This window comes from Aquila chrysaetos, chromosome 5, assembly GCF_900496995.4.
Source record: "Aquila chrysaetos chrysaetos chromosome 5, bAquChr1.4, whole genome shotgun sequence".
Taxonomy (NCBI): domain Eukaryota; kingdom Metazoa; phylum Chordata; class Aves; order Accipitriformes; family Accipitridae; genus Aquila; species Aquila chrysaetos.
In genome coordinates, this window is record NC_044008.1 from 73,358,626 (window position 1) to 73,378,640 (window position 20,015).

A 20,015-nucleotide genomic window follows, 5' to 3' on the forward strand; every position below is an offset into this window, starting at 1 on the left:
CTTCAAAGAAGACACTCTGATGTCAGAAATTAATTATCACCAGGAATATTTTCTCTCTCAGCTGTCAAGATAAAAGACAACTAATTGGCCAACAAAGTGAAGTTAGACTGAGCGGGAACAGAGACACAAATCAAATAAATGGGCACTGGATTCACGCGCTCGTTTTCTGCTCTCACCATTTCACCTATGTCAGAGCCAGAGGCCGAGCCCACAGAAAACATCAATAAATCTCTGCATTGCCTTCAGCAGGGGTAAGATATGGCCAACAAAGTACAGTCTGGCTCAGCATTTACCAGCAGAGCTTGGGCCATCCTTTCTGCTCATCAAGGGCTGTTGAGCCACAGCTGTTTGTGAGAGCAGCCTGCAGGAATAAAAAAAAAAAAGCTGCTATTCCAAAGGTGGCTCTGTGTGGGTTTCTGGCTGTCTCATGTATTGTCAATCACTTTTCAAAAGCAAGAAGAGGAGCAAGAAGAACCTTCCCTCTTCTGCTGAGCCTCCAGAGAGCAGGCACAGCTCAGCGACCAGCTTAAAGGAGAAAGGCAGTGAAGTTACCCCAAAGCTGGCGTCCTTTGGCTCACGCCCTGCTCAGTCTCCACTGACGGGGGGAACTGACCACCTCTCTTATGTTCAGGGTGGGAACTGAACAGGGATCCATCAGCTCGCTTCCTCTGTGCTACCAAGCAGCTGGCAGACGGCTATGGGCTTTCAGACTGCTTGCAAACCTAAAATCTCCTTCCATGTCAGCTGTAAAACTGTGGGTGAGAAGTTGGCTTACTCCTCTTTTCTATCCCTCTCCCTTTTCACCACTCCTTTTCTCTTAAAAATAAATAAATAAATAAGTAAATAAATAAAGGCTGTCAGCAGCTGCTACTTACAGCAAGAAAAAATAAAATACACCCCAACCCTACATTTTGCTCATTTTCAGTCTCTATAGCAACAGAATGCAGTTGGCCAAAGCAATTATCCTGCCTCTGGCTGTTGAGATGTTTAAAGGCTGTTACAAAAATAAGAAGTTGTGGGAATACAGTGAGTGTGATCGCAGTAACATTTGCATTTAATTGCTCAGAGACACTTTGACTTCACTTCCAAATGAACACTGTTAAGTGCACAAACACAGGATCACTTAAAAGGACTGATGGGGAAAGAGAAGAGCAGCTCCAGCTCATCATCCACTGAGTGCATTTGTCTTATTGTGGACTCTGAACCAGTCCCACCCAGTTACAGCCTCCACGGTCTCAGTTCATTAATTCTGTTTCTTTATGGTCTAGCTATACATTATGCATTTTTTAGGCAACATTTTGTCTCCTATCTACCACACTAACTTCTCCATCTCCTTACCCTTTTGGAGGTATTCTGTCATTTTATTTTAAACCTGGATCTTTCCTCTAATCCTTTACACCCCACAACCCCGCAGAGTTCATTCAGCACTAATAAAAAGGCAGCAATGAGCATCTGGAGATAGAGGATTCCTTAATTCAGTTTCACCAGCAAAGAAAACATGTCCTGTAGCTAAGACCTCGCACTAACTGGTGTGGCAAGAAAGCTGACAAAGTGTTTTCAAGCCAAAAGAAGCTGCCAAAGCTTATTTTGAGGGCCCCACCCCCAGGACAATGAGACAGCTTCAACCTCCGGCCTGTTTGGCTGTCACAGCTGAGCTAACTCGCTCAGCCTGTGGTGCCCAAAAAAAGACAATCCCAGGGACATTGTCTGGGTCCTCCCCAAAAAATTCAGTAGGTGTGGAAAAAAAAAAAAACCAACAAACCAACTGTCTCACCTGGTTTACCTTATTTTCATTGGGATCCGTTGCGCGGTCTAATCCATACTCGAGGACGTTTAGCATGCCAGGCTGTTATGAACAAGAAACATCAATAGCTTTGTAACTCATTTGTTTTAAAGTCTGTGGTTCACACAAATGCATGAGGAGACCCCCGAGCCCCGAAGGGCTCCACTGCCAGCACCTCCTGGCCAGCAATGCCCTGGGGGAGCTCTGCCCCCCCCGAATCTGGGAATGCCCCCCTCTGAGCACCGGTGCTGCAGTCGGACCTCCCTCCCCTGCACCTTTGAGAGCAACCAAGGAGAAAGGTGGTGTGGGCTCAGGGCAGTCCTGGGCTGACCTCTTCCCTGATGGGAAGCAACAGGGTGCACAGCCCAGAGGCCACGACCGTGGCCATGCCCTTAGCCTGTGGAAGTTTGTCCCAGGTGGCTGCAGGGAGGGCACTGAGCCACTAGAGCCACACGCCGTCATACTCTACTTACAGGAGTTCGGTTCACAAGCCAGTAGGCTCTCTCCTGGCAATCCAGAGCGTACCTGTCTTCCTTCTTCCGCTCCTTCCCTGCCCTGCAAAGCCAAGAACAGGATTTGACTCTACCAGGGGAATTCATGAATTTTGCTCTCCTAAAACCACTGGGATAAGAAATGGGGCACACCTCCAGTCTCCCCTGACCTCCTTGGGTCCCAGCCTGACTGCGTGATGCTCCGACGCAGCCTCCTCACCACACCTTACCCCGGCTAATTCTGGGCTGCAGATCATGCTGTTCACGTGGCCACACATGACTGCAGCTTTTGAGAAATCATCGTCTTCCTGAGCTCAGCTGGGAGCAGACACATCCTCTTTTGATTAGACAGACAGCCCTTTGGTAGGTTTATGCTAACAACCCGCTACTTGTGGTCAGTCCTGCTGCCTCATGTTTATCCATCTCCGATGTCCCCAGGCAGTATCTGAAGACTGCCACGGAGAGATACATCCTGGACACGTCTCATCCCTGTCTCATAATAAAGGGGGGCATTTCTCACAGAAATGATTTGGAAATGGTACTAAGCAGTGTTCCCAGGCACTAAAACCCAAATCACCTCTACTATTAAATAGAAGAGGGACTAGCATGGTTTGGGCTTGGACCAACTAATTCTTTCCCAGACATGTCCTGGGCACAATTTGGGACTTAGCATGGGCAGGGAAGCATTCCCAAAAGGCTGTTTGCATGTGGCCACCCTGCTGTGGTTAACAGGGTGGATGCGGGCTGTTCTGCACCAGTCTGCCCCAGCATCATCATTAAACAGCCTCAGACGTGTTTAATCTACCAGTTCAGACACAGTCTCGGTATCTAACTTTAAAACTGCATTTGGCATCTCTTAGCCCAAGTCTGACCTCAATTTACAAGAACAACAGTCTCGCGTTTAATGAGACAGTTATCTGATGAGCTGTATTCTGACGACTTGGCTACCATCCCAGTGAAGACAGAAATGCTGCTGAACAGCAGAGGCAGTGCCTGCCATGCTGGGAGGTAAAAAAGGTAAGAGGAATCCACAGACGTAGGAAAGATCCTATCTCCAAAGGAGTAACCCCATCTCACGTTCACTAACTTTCCTGGGAATTTGAAGGATTCAGCTCCTAAAATCAAGTCATTTTGGCTAGGTGCCTAAGTATGCACTTCAGAGTTTTCTCCAGAAGTCCCTGCTGGGAACATTTACTGCTTCTTGATTCAGGCCATTCAGTTCAGCTGTGAGACATGTGCAAGCAATAATTGAACCAGACTAATAACAGGTCCTAAATTCAGTAGCCTGATCCACAAATGCTCATGGACAACTCTGAGATAAAAGAAGCTGTCTCTAATGAGGGCTTGCAAGCTGCAGCATCAGACCCTGGCTTCTTCAGGGAGTCACATCAGGTGCAAAATCTAAACCTCCCCTTGCACACTTACGCATGTGCAAAAACCATTTGCAGATAGGCATGTGGATGTATTGGGGGGAAAGGCACCCACCCCCACCTGTGTTCTCACAAACCACGCCAATTCCACATCTTTGGCAGACAAGTGCCAGGCGCGGAGAGAAACACAGGTGCAGCAGGCAAGGGTGAGGCTTTGCAAGTGGGCATCCAGTCATTTGAAAACAACTGAAATCCTTCATTCACAAAGTGCAAAGTGAACAAAGTTTACTTGTTAAACGGAGGAGCCCCAAGCTGATATGAAAGGCAGGTTTGTTTCACAATCTTGAGGGGCACTTGCAAGTTATTTTAAAGCTGCAGTTTATGTTTTCAAACCGCAATTTAACTGTGTACCAAGACAGTGAAGCCCTGCCTCCTCATACCCTCCCCGATGATGCAAATAAGGGAACGCAAGTCAACTCACTTATACTGCTCCTTGGCCTGCATAATAACAAAATCCCACTTGTAGTTTATTTTTTGATTGAGCATGTTGTAATGTTCCTGGAATAAAAATAAAAAAGCAGTTAGTGTGAAAATTCTGGACAAGGCACTCCCATGCTAGGGTTTTCTTGACTCTCCATAGCTCAACTAGGCCAGGCTGGCAACCAAGCCAAGAAATCTGGATTGTTCTGAACGTAATTACATGAATTGCAACAGTTCAAAAATACCACTGCAAGGAGAGCAATTATCCCTGCTAAAATTATCATTGACTTCAGAGTATTTTCCTGTACTGGCCATTTTTTCAGTTCTAAAATTTTGGCTTTTGACACTGCTGGAGTAACACCTCATGGAATTGAAGAGGTGACTTTGCCATGCTCCATTCATTAGCAACAGAGGGCTAAAGCTATAGCAAACAAGGGGCTTGCAATGGAACAAGAACAGCATCTCCTTACCTTTTCGTATTCTTCTAAAATCCCTTTCCTCTTAATGTTCTTCTTTGCTAGGTAAATTGCTGTGGAGGGAGAAGTAAATAAGCAGTCAGTTATACTTAGACCAACAAATCCAAGAATAATTAAAAATTTACCCAGATGACAAACACAGAAATCTTTGTCTGTTACAATATCTTCCCAGGCATGAGCTCCAAGCTCACAAAAGCTCACTGAAGAAAAATGAATTTGGTGCTTTCACTTTGTCGCTGATACTTCGTGAGCCAGTGCCCAGGCTGGGAGCAGCCACACAGAACAGGCGGTGCGTGCCTTCTACCAGCAGTCACTCCTCCTTTAGGAACTCAGCCAGGGTTTCACAGGTGAAAGGATACTGGACCAAATCTTTAAGATGTTGAGTTTCTTCAGAATTTGACCTACAAGTTTTCTAAACAGAGGTCAGTGTTTTCCTCCAAGTTCTATTAAAAACATTCCAATCTAAAATGGGCTTTTTTATTTCCCCAGAAGATCTACAGCATAATGTAGATAAAAGCCACAGAAGACAATCTTGGTATAAACAAATCAGTCTGCGAACTGCACAGCCCACAGGAGCAAACCAAGCTGATCAGCCCAAGTTTCATGATGAGCCCTATAATAAAAAGCATTATAAAGGCAACAAATGATTGATATGGAAAGAGCCGTCAGGAGATATTGGAAGCCACTGTGCATTATATAAAGAAAGAACCATCTCTCAGTGCAGGGCTTGATCCAAATCTATGGGAAGACAGTCCTGGGCTCAGATCCAGGAATACACTTAACTACTCAGGGAAATCTAACCTTGTTTTCAAAGTCTTCCCTACCCAGCAGAGTATTTTAGATGTGTTCCAGTCTGATGGATCTTGGTGGAACGTAAGAGAAGCTTAAGCACTTTCTCTCATGAAGGCCACCACAAGGTGGTCACATCCAGAGCATTCCCTCAATTCAGCATTACTGAGAATTATTCACAAAATAGCATGGAAGAAAATGCAAGGGCTGGTCATCGCATGTGGACACACAGCAGAAAAAGATGAACAGCAAACACGGTGCAGGATTGCGTGCACAAACACGTGGGCTTGCACTACGCCTCCTAAACATGTACAATGCTATCACTTACCATAGTCTGTGTCATCAGCAGGCCAGCTCTGCGCCGGCCAGAAATAGGGGGTCTGCAGAAAAACAAGCCTTTCATTAGTGCGCAGTAGCCTTGACCTCATGCCAAGAGGCATGCAGCACCACCCCCACTGGAGGGAGAGGAAAGTTCTCCTCTGCTATACTCAGAGCATCAGCTCGCATGGTGGTGCAGGCCAGCTACATCAGAAGAATCAAGGTCAGCAGACCACCAATATCAAACCCACTCCTGCTCCGGAATCGGTTAATATGTCCAACCTCTCACTGCTGCCTGAACGTTCAGACTGATGCTGGAGCCTGATATGGTACCACGTGGGAACCAGACTCCTCATTCAAAGTACCAATGAGGGTACCCTAATTTCCCATCGTAGTGGAAACAGTTCAACCATGAACCTTGATAACATCCCGTTATTATTGTGCTTTTTGTATATTCATTATTCAGTCTCCCGAGATCATTCTACTTTCAACCAGCGATTCCATTTGCTACTTTAAGACCTGGAAGGGAACACACATTTGGAAGAAAGCACAGCTATTTTGAAGTTGAACAAGTATGCTAATTTAGTTGAAGGAAGTATCACAGTTTCCCTGTAAACAAAGAACTGGGGGAACTGGCCTGAGTCTTCTCTGTGGATCCCTTCCTCCCTCCTGCACACTGAAGGACTAGCACGGCTACACAGCATGGCCTCACGGCTACAGCTCATGGGGAACTGTCCCAGCTGCCTGTTTTTAAAACTAGTGCTGAACTCCTTCTCAGTGGCTTTAGAGAAGATGCAACTCACTTGAAACCTGTACAGGCTGCCATCTGTCCTAAGAGTGAGATTCTTTGGCTCCTGAAGAGGGTAGATGTATCCATATTTGACAAACAAGTCTCCCAGGTGTAGTGCCTCTGAAAATGGAGAAGGCAGACATTTTGATTGCACAGAAACACTGAACTGGAATTTAAAAGTGAGCTGCTACTCAGGAGAGAAGAATTCATCTAAAAGGCTTTGTCTATAGAGACCATAAAATTTTACAACTCAAAGCTGAAAAAGCCTCAATTTTTACATTTCTACCTACCTTCCTCAGTGATCTGCAAGCGTTGGAGAATCCACTGCAATATATCGTTACCTGTAAAGCAAAGAAAATGTCAGGTGCTTGAAATCAGGAGTGTGCCAAAATCCATGGGCGAAAATGAGACCTCTCCAGTCCTCACCCCTCACTGTGCTCTGGATCCCACCAAGTGCACAGACCCCTTCTTGCAGACATGCTTTCAAATGCACCACGTAAGAGAAGCGGAGATAAAATGCACTGCTGGTCTCTCACTGGCCATGCTGTCGTTCAGGCTTTCTCCTGACCAAGCAGGCATCAGTCCCTGGCAGAGGGAGCCCGAGGCAGGCAGTGACCTCAGGATGGGACAGCGTGAGTGTGCAGAAGCACACGTGGTCTGAGCAACACCGAAAGTTCTCATCATTGGCTTAGAAAGGACTTCAGCAATGCAACAGCTTCCACACCCAGGGAAGGTGAAGTGCCCCTTGTTTTGCACCATCTCGTCTTGAAAGATTCACTGCAAAGTATCTCCAGATTCACAGAGTACGGTCCTCTCTCAGTTTTAGTAAGAGACCAGTGACTGGTCCTCTCGAGTCCTTTAAGAAATACAACTTTCAGTGCAAAAGGAATGCCTGACTCTCAGATCCAAGCTGTAGTGGCAACAGGACTTATCAAAGGGAAACAAGATTTCTGCATTCACAAACACTTCATCTCTCCCAGTTCTTTTGTTGGAGTGTGACCAGTCACACCCATAGTCAGCATATACCTCCAGCAGTTTATGTTCTGGGGGGAAAATTTCATGAACCTTCTTCCATTTAAACAGGGCAAAAATGCACTCATTCCCTGATCAATTATTGGTCTTTTCCTCCAAATGTCCCCCGGGATTGCAGATTGAGGTGTTGACCTTTCTTGACATTGCAGTGATGACTTAACTTTCTAATAGGGGCTCAGAGCTCTTATCCTACTGCCTGCTTCCTGAAATAGATGAAATTAAAGGATTATCTCATCACTCATTTCTAGACAGCTCTCTCTGTAAGCATTTTCCCCCAAAGGTGCACTTTTAAGATGGAGGTTTATTTGCCTTTTCTGTTGTGAGCCATTTTACTGACACTGAATTTAACTAGTTCATTTCCTGCACGTGAAGAGCCAAGCTCTCTTCAGTGGATCTGTGTCCACCGCTCTAATGCCTTCACCATTCCTTCACTAAACATGAGTCAGTCTCTTTTACAACACCCAGAAGCCAATCAGTATAAATGCAACTTGTGCAGCTCTAAAAATATCATAGTTTAGAGAGTGACGACCATCACGCAAGGAGACTGGAACTCACTTGCCTATCAGAAGTTGACTACAATTTATGACTTATGCAAGAGGGAACTTGTAGCTATTCTGGTTAAGGAACCAGAATAAAGTAGACAGCACGCAAAGAGGATGAGCATCAACTGACATCTTCCCTCTACATCATTTAGCCATGGACTTTTAGGAAGTGGTATTTTACATTGGTCAGACATCAAGAGAAGTACTTGTTCCCCCTGCACTTAATCTAGGTGGCACATCATCTTCAGTACAGGGGAATCTTTTCTGCGGTGCTGCTTTAACTGTTCACTAACAGCTAGGGGAAGCAAGGCCATCTCCTTTGCAAATGGAAAGCACTCCACCAAATTCAGCTGCATAATAGCTATGTAAGCCAGGATATGGTTTGTACTGCAATGCACAGAGAGTGCTGCTGAGAACAAGCTTCAGATGTTGTCCAAGTTCTCCCTACCCTTTCACTGACTGACTGTACCCATAGGCAAGCGACTTCATCTCAGTGCCTCTGCTTCCTCATTTAAAAAAAAAAAAAAAATTGGGGCAAACGACACACAGGGCCTACCAGGCTTTGCAAATACAGTGGGGAAAACTTAATCTATTTGGCTAAGTTGTCTCCCAAGTTGCCTGGAGCAAGCTCACTGGTTTCAGTGGGAGTTTTTGTTCTGAATTTCAAAGTGCTGCAGAAAGACCAAAGCAGGAGGAGGAAACTTCGGTACAGTATGTGTGAATATTTATAGTGAAGGATCCCTCACAAGAGCTTTTGTGGAGGCTTGGAGAACAGGGAAGCAGAGGTACTGACAGGGCCCTGTGAAAGGACTTAGCAGGCAGGCACAAAGGAGACTGCAATAAGAGCTGTCTCTAATGTCATACGTGACACAGCACAGCACGGCTCCCCATGTGTTTGTTCTTCAGCCCACTTGAAGGAGGAAAAGCTGTCATTTAGTGGCAGAGAAGTGGGTTGAATATTTTGTTCTTTTCCTGCATACTGAAGAAAAATTGTTATTAGCAGAAAACATCAAAAGGGACACTAATTGTTTATTGCTCATTTCTGAAGTACCATCTTTCAATCTGACTCCAGGCTGCCTATTTTAATCGGATTTTAATATTTACCTTTATTTGTGATCCAGCCTCACTGGGAATATGACAGGTCTGGAGGCTGAAGCACCTACTCACCTCTATACTAAGAGAAAGCAAAGTCACTTGAGTTAAACTCACGAGAGCTACAAGCGCGTGATTATCAATCTTTGTGTCTCTTATTCAAAGAGCGAGGACTGAAATGAGACACGAGTGAGAATGAGATAAAGGAAGCAGGTACGTCTCAAAGGATGTACAGCAAATATTTATTGGGAACACAGGCTCCAATATGCAGCCAGGCAGTGGTAACCCTAGGGTGGCCATAGGGTCCACACACACCTTTTCTTTGATGAACTTCTTTCGCCCAGTCCCTTTCTCCGGTGAAGCTCTTACCTGCCACAGCATGTGGGATGTTTGTGATCATCACCTTCTGTGTCTGCGTCTTGATGCCCGTGTCTGGATTCTGCATCTCCATCATAAGCGCTTCGATCTGCAAAGCATGGCGGGGATGGGATGTATTACAGGAATGGACAGGAGGGAGCCCCAGGACCACCACAGCTCTGGGCAGCATCCCAGAGATGTGTGCAGTGGTGTGCCACAGGAATGGATGCAATGGTCACAGCCCTGTCCGAACCTCTGCTTGCCATTAGAGGTGCCACCTCCAAACCACGTCAGCTCTCACACTGACTCACAGTGTCACTCCCTCCTACAGAAGACACATGCACAGCCAGGGTTAGCAGACAAGGGACAGGACATAACTACTCCATGAGAGCTGAACTTAAAAAAAAAAAATAATTAAAAAAAAAAAAAAAATCTCTGCTACCCATAAATGCTTTTCTCTGGCTCATTGGGCAATAAGAAAGAAAAAAGGGGAGGAAATAAAAACTGTGTTTCTATTGCACAAATACACCAGCTGTGCACAAACTTGTAGGCATTGCACCACGCACCAAGAAAATAAGCAATATTTTGCCTGGAGACCAAACAGCAAAGGTTGTGTTTCTGGTCTGCAGATAATAACCAGACAGGACTTTAGGAGAGCAACAGGAAAAGCACACCAGTTTGCTCCAGGGCTGAGCATGAAGTTCAAACCTGGGGGAGATGAGAACGGTCCATCCTTTGAGAAAGCACAGCCACCACCTGAGCCAAGGCTTTGAAAAGCTGCCCAACGACCGATTACAGCAGGGAACAGAATTTACATGTGGGAAAGCAGACTGCAAATGCTGGAAGAGCCCAGCTTGTAGGATGGAGGTGTACAAGGGACTCTCCAGCCGTTCCTGTGGACTGCTGCACCCACCCAGCTGGGGTCTCAGCCCCGTCTGTGGGCAGCAAAGCTCAGTCACCCCAGGGACAGGGCAGAGACACACCACCCAGAGCAACTCACCCTCCTATCCGGCAGCATCTCCCGCCTTTGATTCCTGAGAGATGCTGATGACTCGTTTTTAACAGATCACCTTATGGAGGATGAGTCTCACCCTCAGGGCCAGACTTCTTTTACTTCTGGTTCCCAATTATCTTTTTTTTTTTTTTTTTTTTTTTTTAAAGATGAAGACTTGCAAAGGTATTTTCCTCCTCTTATATTTGACTTCCTACTAGCACCATCCCAAAAGCACAAGAGCCTCCTGCTTGCACTTTGGATCCTCTGCTTAGGCGGGTGGAGTTGGGGCACACTCCTCATCTCCTCATTTTAGATTATCTGTGTGCTGTGAGAGCATTGGCTTTGTGGAAGATGTTCTTCTTTTTGTCTTCTGCTTCCAGAGATATTAAATCAAAACTGGTCCAACAGGACCAATTTGGTCTCTCTGCACATTCATTTAGGGTGAGGCTGTAGCTTTTTAGCTAGGATTAGAGGATTTAACGAGTGTGACTTGATGACACTCACGCATAATGAAGGGTATTGTCTTCACAGGCACCACAGTGACTTTGGTCTAAGTCTTGCCAAGTTCAGTGAGGATTTAAGCCTGTAGTGACAGGATGCACTCTGAGCTTGACAGTAAAAATGGATTTTCAACTGTTTTTAAAGGCAGTGTCAAATTAATACTAAAAGAGAGAACACTGGTAAAATTTCACACAAATATTTGTATAAATACTTACATAATTTTTTTTTTTAAATACCAAAACCAGACCCAAAGCGATGGAATATGAAGACTTTTTTAGACCTTTTAACTGAACCCCCAGTTTTGGCCTCAGCAGGTTCAAGGTTGGGCACGGAGAGATGCCAGTGTAGCTGTGTGAGACGAGGCAAGGCAGGATGATCCAGCAGGCAGGGCACTAATTTAGGAAACTCAGATTCAGTTCCCTCTAAGCAAACACTGGTATCTTGGGGAAGTCACTTACTCTCTCTGTAACTGCATGTCTGCTCTGCAGACAGCACTTCTTCAGCACACAGGGATACTGGGGGTAAACATAGCGCTGCTCATCACCACCGTACCACAGTGCCGTGATCACCGGGCAGGTCCCACCAAGCTCGAGCAGGACTTGTTCCCTGCAAGCAGTACAGCACACCCTGCCCCAGTGTGGGGCTGCCATTTGCTCCCCGGTGGGCTCAAGATGGGTTTTTACCAGATGAGAGGGAGGAATTGGCTCAGAAACCCACTGCCTCCCAGCACAGCATGTTCCCTTTCTTCAACCAGCAAAGAGCTCCAGACTCTTGTCGTGTTCATACCCTGCCGTGCTCCCTCTCGTCACTGCAGAAATAATATATATTAAAAAGAAACAAGCGAGATGAGCCAGGGAGCTGCTGTTGGGGGGGGTGCCTGCTGCTCTGGCTGCAAACCATGCAGTTTGCTGATCAAAACTCAGCCTGTCTCTTCCTCTTCTCCTAAGGGAACACTGCTGATTATGGGTTGCTGGCAATCAGGAGTTGCTATCAGCACCAGCCTGCCGGCAAGAGGCCAGGAGGACTGGTTAAAATACAGTGGGAACATTTGCTTGCTTTGCTAAGGGCTCTAGCACATTTTGTCATGCTTTCAGCCAGGGAAGTGCTCTCTGGTTTGAATTTTGTAGAGCCAGAAGCCACTTCCTGATGCTGGTTGATGGGTGGAGATGCATGCAGAGGTAAATATCAGCAGGAGGACTGCTAAAGGAGCCAGGCTCTGGGATGAGCTCACCTCAAGCACAGAGCCACCATGAGGCACAAGCCCCACTGAGGTCTCCCTTCAGATCACCTGGAAACTCTGCACAGAGGTGACCTCCCCCTGAAAGCCACAGAGGAGACAACAGGAAAACCGTCTGCCCCCATCTGATTGCAAGAAGTCACCGGACTCACTGAGTGCAAAGAAAAATTCAAGTTCATAAATGATAAGAAAAAGCATCACTTCATTTCAAGAGCACATGGGAAGCCCCAGGGAGGGTGAGGATCCTCTCTGCAAGTGATCAGCAATTGATGAGTTGCCCAGGGCTCTGGAGAAGGAGGATGGATCCAGCACGGATGCTTTCCCACACGAAGGAGCAGTGGGGGCAGATGACCACTGATGGATTGCTTGGGCAAGTTACCCCAGGTGTGTTTCTCACCTTTGTTTCTCTGAGTTTTACCCTTTGGGCACCTGCCAGCACCCCCGGGTCAGGGTATCTGCACCGCAGAAGCATCAGGCTCCAGGTGCTGAGACTCTGACATGCAACAGCAAAACACTTCCAAGGGGAGGAGTTCAGCCCCTCTCAGCATCAACCCAGACAGAGGCATCTTTGCTTCAGATGTAAGAAAGAAAAATTTTCCCAGCAGGCTCCAGCTCACAGCTGAATGCCCACTCCTGGTGCTATAATTAAACATCTGCTGCTCTTTCCATCATGAGTATTTGCCCAGTTCTAGCCCCCCTCACTGCCTGGTACTGTTTGCAAAGATCATCCATCCCTGCTCTGATCTCCAAGGTACCAATACAGTCCTTCATCACAGCTCTGGCCTCAGAAGGCTAATTCAGTTATTTTCTAGGTCTACAACTAACAATCCTGTTTTGCACATTCATGGATGATCGGAAAAAAGAAGAAATGAAAAAAAAAAAAAAAATCAGTTGCTGACCACCTAAAACTTCCTGCTTTTTCTTAATTAAAGCTGAGAGCAGGAGGCCTGTTCCCACTCAGTGCACAGCAATCCCACGCCCAAAGGAAGCAAATCTGTGAATGGGGATGGCAGGGCTATAGCTGGCTCTTTCCACATGCTCCCTCTTCCCTCACTGTGCTGCCATCACTCCGGCCAAGCCTCCTACTTAAACCCACATGGCAACAAAACCAAACCGAAGCACAGTCCCACCTGGCTGAGCACACCACCTCTCACCAGGGCTGCTCGGAGCATGTCGCGCTCGGCGCGATGCTCCACAGAAATGTGTAGCACCGGCATCTCCCTGCCTGGGATAGGGAAAGGGAGGATGGGATGAGGCTGAGCTTGGCCTAAGTCTCAGCTTTGGCCATGACCAGGACCTCACTTAAACAGAGAGCAGGAGTCCGATGGATAGCTCCTTTCAGCAAAAACACAATTCAGATGCTCACACACCTCGAGCAAGGCCCAGGGCAGATGAGGGCCAGCAGCTGCTGGAGAATCGAAGCCAGGCTGGAGAAGTCCCCAGCCATGCTGCAGACCCCAGGCCAATCCCTCCCCGGTTGCAGCACTGCCTCAGGAGGAGCCATCGGGGACCAGAGGAAGGAGGAGGCAGAGGAAAACGGCAAGCAGCATCCATCAGCCCTACCCACGAGCCATGAGTCACGATGCAGCTTATGTAGCACAACAAGGAAAAATACACAGCCCAGCAGCCGCGAGAGAGTACAACCCTGCCCGGCGCTGCCTCCTGCTTTGCCAGCTGATGCCCAACGGAGGCCAGATCCAGGCTGCTGGGGCAGGCAGAGGCACCAACAGCTTGAGCTGATTCAAGTTCTCCCAGATTCTGGCCAAGTGCACACAGTCAAAACACATTTCAGAGGCTTCCTCCCTGTCCCAAGAGACTTTTGTGCCAATATTCTTCCTATCAAGACAGTTTAGGAGGGAAAGAAAATAGAATAAAACAACCTAAGCATTAGTCATGAGTATTTCATGGACTAGCAGGTGTTGCAGGGCCTTGGAGGGGGCTCTCCGATTCCCCCATGGTTCACCCATGAAGACCAAGCTCTACATCCAGTCCGAGTCATGCAGAGCAGCCTCAGAGCAAGTACACGGCACTGCCCACTGCCCCCAAAGCAATCCCCTTTCCTCTCCCCCTGTCCGATGGCAGGATTCCTGCGGTCACAGGCTGCCTGCTGGAGAACCAGCGCACAGAGATGCATCGTAGCTGCAAAGGCACAACAGGGCCAGCAGCCTGACAGCACGGCAGGAATCCCTCCATGCAGCCAGACCAAACCCACGGTTACAGCCTATGTGCCAGCTGGTGGCAAAGCTTGAGCACAGACTTAAGCAATTAAGAAACCTTCTCTCTAGGATCTTAGCTCCTCGTGCACCTGCAAGGTGCTTGCTGGATGCATGCTGAGCATCCTCAGCTCCCACCACAGGGAACCAGTAAAGGTGCTCGGTATTTCAGGGCAGCTCTGAGGATGCGGCCGTCCACATACAGACCACACTGCCATGTAACAGCTGAGGCTCCATACACAGCTTCCCCAAGGTCTGGAAAAAATAGAGGAGGAATGAAAGCAGAGATGAGAGCCAAAGCCTTTTTCTGGGAGCTTCCTTTCCTAGTGCTAACAGGTCTTAGACTTGCAAAGTGCTGTAATTACTCAAACCCTCTTGTTCCTCACAGTGGGAGTGGCACATGCTCCATAACAGCAGTTCACTGTATTTTAACAGATCTTCCCACCTGAGGAACTCGGAGCACTTTGCAAAGATTGCTATGCTCCTACAGAGCAGCTAAAGCACAATTGGTGGTGGTTGTTCTCTCAAAGCACACAGCTTCTCCTCTCCACCCCCGCACGCGACTCCACGGAGTATTACGCAGTGCAGAATTTGGCCCAGAGTATTTCCTTTGGCAGGGTTCCCCAGTCAAATCTACCTTGGAAGGCACAGCACCAAAGAAAATACCTTTTTTACTTCCTCTAGCATAAAAAGTACAGTATTTGTATTGCTAGGCTCATACCTTAGCACTGAATAGCCCCAAATTTCCCCCATTTTCCCCCCAGAATCCTCCTTACGTTGCGGGCGTTGCAGGAGAGCTAACTACAACTCAAACTGGCTGGCTGTACTTGTCACTGGAAATTCAGTTAATTCCACTCAACAGGATAAGCCACAGGCAGGAGAGGTGGGTGGGAGAAAAGCTAGCTTAACACTCTGCTTTTTAAAATCTGCAGATACCAGTTATACTAAAGCTGGCTACACTTTTGAATGAATGCTACAGAAAAAAAAACATCAAATGCTTTACAAAATTACGCATCACATCCAAAAGCGTAGGTGTACATCTTACCACTCTTTCAACTGTTTCTGGTCACAAATACGCTTGTTTCTGAAAAAGTGGAAAGAAGCAGAGAACAGACAGTTGGCCATGATACATCCTCTGAAAGCGGACATCAGCTGGAAGCACTGGGAACGCACATGCTGGACCAACTGTGGCCCAGAGCTCAACTGAGTGGCCTGGCACCGCAGATGATGGGTTTGCCCCTGGGAATGACACAGTTTTGCAGGTCTTTGGGAAAAAAGATGGGAGAGGGAGAAAATGTGTCAGGAGAATAATTCAGCTGAGGCTAAGCTACAAAAATAAACAAAATTACTGCTTTATTTCCTCCACGACTTCAGCACACATTGCTCCTCAGCCCCCCAGCTGGAACCCCGGAGCCAGCTGGGATCCACAGGGCTCCGCAACAGGTCATGGCCCCAAATCCCCGCGGATGGGGCTGTCACCCCTCGGACTCCACACACCCAGCGGCGCCCCGGGGAGCCTTGGCCGGGCAGGATGCTATGAACACGGGTGTCCCCCCCGCCCGGAGCACCGGGCAGCGCATCACCCCGCCCGGACGCGGTCCCGACGTGGCGGCGGGTGCTGATGCCCATAACGGTGCGGCTGTCTCCCGGCGCTGCTCAGCCCTCACCTTTTTCAGGAAGGCCATCCGCGGCCGGTGGCGCTGCCCCTGGTCGAGCCGTGTGACGGTCATGGTGCCGGGCCGGGCAGCGCGGTGCAGCGAGCGGAGCGGGCTGGCGGAGCGGCGACCCCGGCCGAACGCACCTCGCTACGGCCACCCTCCTCCTCTCCCTGCCGAAGGCGGCGCCCGTGCTGCGCGTCGCAGCCAATCAGCACCCGCCGCCCCACGCTTATTTACATGAAGGGGTGGGGCGGTGCCGCTGCCGCCTTGGGGCGCTAGCGGGAGCCCGCTCGGCCAGCGGCGGGGGCGGGGCCTGGGGCGGGGCCTGGGGCGGGGCCTGAGCAGGCGCGGAAGGAGGCGGGGCCATGGCCGGGTGCAGGGGAGGGGGCTGATGGAGGTCCGGCATGGTTCTGGAAGGTGCTGGGTGTCTGCAGCCGCCCGTGCGAGGCGAGCTTGGTAGTCACGCTGGAAACGGTCCTTACGAAAGGAAGGGGTTTGGGCAGAGCAGGTGGCGTTAGGGAGTGGAAGGCAGGAGGTGGCGAAGCCCCCACGCACCGCTCGTTCCTCTGGAGAGGGGCAAATCCCTCCCCGAAGCGGTCCTACCGTGGAGCCAGGGTAAAACGAGGGCGCCTAAGACCAAGCTGTTGCAACTTGGGTGTGCAGGAGGTAGGCAGTGCTTCGGGAATCTGCTCCTTGAATGCCACCAGCCTTGGTCAGCTCAGCTGTGGATGCAGGAGCCAGCCGGGTGTTTTTTGGGCGGTCGGTGGCTTTGCCGTGTGGGGAAATTGTGACTAATGGTGACCAGAGGAAGACCACGGGGTTACAGAGTGCTTCCTCACGATGGAACTGCCTCATGCCAGCGGGTGGGGGAACAGTACCTGACTGGCAGCGCTGGAAACCAAGAGCTCTGTTTTTCTGTTTTGTTCAGAAAAGGGTGGAATTTCCTCCTGCTGCCCAGGGCTTGGCCTGCCAGCACAGCCGGGTCCTCATTCAGGCAGAATCTAGTTGTGCCAGGGCTTGTAGGAGGCATTCCCAGGAATTCCTGCCAGCCGTGCGGGCGCGTTGCTTTTTGCACGTCGTGCACCTACACATGGTGTGTGCCTATCTCCCCACACACCGCACGGAGAACATGCATGCATGGGGGTGTGTGCTCACACCTCGGTGTGCACAGAGTGCCATGAGTACACATACTGAGCAGGCGCTCGCACCACGCTCTCCGTGAGCAGATCCCACCCAACGCTGCTAGCGTGCTCCCATGTGTCCCTTGGACACACGGGCACGGGTCATGCAGGCGCTTTTATACCTCATCCACGTGCATGTCACACAGGGAGCACCCCATGCTTCCCACACATGTGCATAGCTGTTTCTTGGGACAGTGCCTTCCCCACCACGGTGTTTGTGACTGTTCTGACGTTACCATCTGTGGTTCGCACGCTTGAGGAAAGCATGTTGGCTCTGAACTTGGAGCAGAGCGCTTTTTCCATTCATAGTAATACCCTGAAGGCACAGGCTGCTTTCCCAGTTGCTTTGCTGCCCTCATGGAAGTGTTTTATCTCTGCTCTTTTACAGTATCTGTGCAAGCCAGTGCTTTGGAAGGCCTTTCTCCTGTGTCTGCTCAGTCATTCCCATGTGAAATCCCCCCCATGAGTCACAGCAGCTGCTGGATCAGACACTCCTTACTTCCCAGAAAGCTTTTCCACCATTCTCTGCTCCATGCTGCTAGGTGACTAAACAATTACAAGTAACCTCTGTCATTCCACATGCTAGTATCAAAGTTATCATACCTCATGCTTCAAGGCATCAGCTGATGGCCAAAAGGAGCAGGAGGAGAGTTCTTCACGCGTTTGCAGTGTCTCATAATTCAAGTGTTGAGGTGCTGTTTGGTTCTTCAAAACCAAGCTCAGACCCTGGTGGCCCTCTGAAATGGCAAAGGTGACACAAACTCCAGCAGCATGGATGGTCCTGGAGGCAAACAGCAGGAGAGAGGGAATTCAGAGTGGAGTCAGAGGAAGCAAGGGAAAGGACAGCGAAGGCATGCAGGCATTTTGGCGATGCTAGCTAACGAAAGTGATTCTGTCTCTGAGGCAGACAGATATTGGCAGGGGAATGGGATCTCTGTACACATAAGTAATTATTTTAGACATAATATCAGGGTAAATAGCACACAAAAAGATGTAGCTCAGTTTCTTGGCTTGGTAGGCAAACCGGGAAAACTTGTTATAAACTACAAGTGGTTCCTCTGAACAGCTATTTTCCTTCCCCCTCCTGGGTGGTGGAGGGACTTGGAAGTGCTCTAGGTGAGGTGCAACCACGGGCCTAAGGATCATTCACCACCAACTGCATGTGCCCCACATAGAGGAATAAAAATGGTCATTTCATCCCAACATACTGACTTGAAAAGTTCCACTGAGGAATACAGGTGTTTTATTCATGAGAAGCATTTGAAAACTGGGTCTACAAATGAATTCAGAAAGAACAAAATTTCCTTGCAGGAGATCCCGGAGAAATAGCTCTGAAGAGCTTAAGCTGAGGTGTGAGCTCTTCAACCTTGCTGAGCTCCAAAGCTCCTGGTAATTTAAAATCCTGCTGATCCACCACAGACATCCCCTCATAGATCAGGTGTGGATTTTTTTCTATTTCTAGTCTTCTCTGACAAGCTAAAATAAAGCCTATGGATATTTCTCTCTCCATTACAAAGCTACTTTGTGTCTTTGCTATAGAAGATGTCCAGTGTAAATTCAGGTTTGTTAACATCCGTAAATGACCCAAAACACCAAACACAAGATCAGAGATGAACTGCATTTCACCTGCTGCCCAGGTGAACTACCCCAGCAGTTAATGTGCTACAGCAGATCTGCCACGTGAAGCACGAGGCATTTAAATCAGATTATACAAGCTTGTAAAGGGCAGACGCTCCTGGTCCTCTAATCACAAAACCCGCCCTTGTGGAAAGCAAACAATTCTACAGTCCCTGACATAGTCTGGCCATTTTATGTGTGAATTTGTCGGTCAAGAAAGCAAGGGACTCGAATGGTGGGGGAGAGCAGCAGAGAGCACCAGCAGCAGCTGTGCAGACTCCCTGCTGATTTCTGGTTCCACAAGTTAGTCCTGGCCTTTTTGCACCCCAAATAATGATGAGGTTTCCTGGGGAGTCCACTTTACCTCCCAGTGCCTGCTTTCTACAGTAAATGCAGTGCTATTTATCTAACTGCATATTACGTAAGTTTACGTGGATGTTCACACCCCGCACAGGAGGTACATGACGCTATAGTGAAAATACACTTGTGGTCAATGCATTACAGCACAACAGTGCACGCCTGCATGCTCTCCAGAGCCCACAGATCTCTCTCAGCCTGCACCCGAGGCCACGGAGTGTGTCCCAGCCAGGGAAAGGTCTGGTGAGAGTCAAATTTTGTCCCTCTGTTCTCCTTGTGAAGCCCCCAATAAAGCCGTGATCGTTCTCAACATACCTGCTCACAATTCTCAACGGTTTCTCTTGTGGAAAGCACTGCAGAGGGAATCCCCCCTTTTTTTAAAGATAACATTTCCTACGTGGTTGGCCCGTCTTCACACATCAGAAGTTGAATCATGCAACACAAAAGGCATGTGGTGAGTAAACTACCTTTCTATCTAAGGAAACTGGGGACAGCCCTGAGGGGAAGGAAGGGGTAACGTAAGTGAAGCAATGAGAATGGTACTGCAAGTGTGGCAAAGCAGAGGCCGAATTTCAGTACACGGTTCCTTCCAGGAAGATTTGAAAGCAGTTTACCAAAACAAAACAAAAAAAAATAGCGCAAACGGTGGCATAGAGAGAGACATGACTTAATTTCAGGTCTCCCAGGAAGGCAATAGTTAAAGCAGTATCTCCGGAGTCCATTGTCCTGTCTGGTAG

The 20,015-nt window shown here is 48.5% G+C and overlaps 1 protein-coding gene across 2 annotated transcripts in view; it reads right to left on the bottom strand.

The window, feature by feature from the left end:
- The window catches only part of RGS9 (regulator of G protein signaling 9), a 29,862-nt gene extending 13,562 nt beyond the window's left edge, over positions 1 to 16,300 (bottom strand). Inside the window, exons 1-9 of one of the 2 annotated variants that reach the window (XM_030013611.1) lie at positions 16,133 to 16,299; positions 9,533 to 9,629; positions 6,788 to 6,838; positions 6,511 to 6,617; positions 5,718 to 5,769; positions 4,595 to 4,653; positions 4,126 to 4,202; positions 2,257 to 2,338; positions 1,784 to 1,846 (exon numbers count right to left, since the gene is read on the bottom strand). In XM_030013611.1, coding sequence (XP_029869471.1) covers positions 1,784 to 1,846; positions 2,257 to 2,338; positions 4,126 to 4,202; positions 4,595 to 4,653; positions 5,718 to 5,769; positions 6,511 to 6,617; positions 6,788 to 6,838; positions 9,533 to 9,629; positions 16,133 to 16,195 — 651 coding nt within the window. In that variant the 5' untranslated portion in view covers positions 16,196 to 16,299. Of the gene's footprint in view, positions 1 to 1,783; positions 1,847 to 2,256; positions 2,339 to 4,125; positions 4,203 to 4,594; positions 4,654 to 5,717; positions 5,770 to 6,510; positions 6,618 to 6,787; positions 6,839 to 9,532; positions 9,630 to 16,132 lie in introns of both variants that reach the window. The other variant, XM_030013612.2, reaches the window with a different exon arrangement.
- Between the last annotated feature and the right edge of the window lie 3,715 nt (positions 16,301 to 20,015).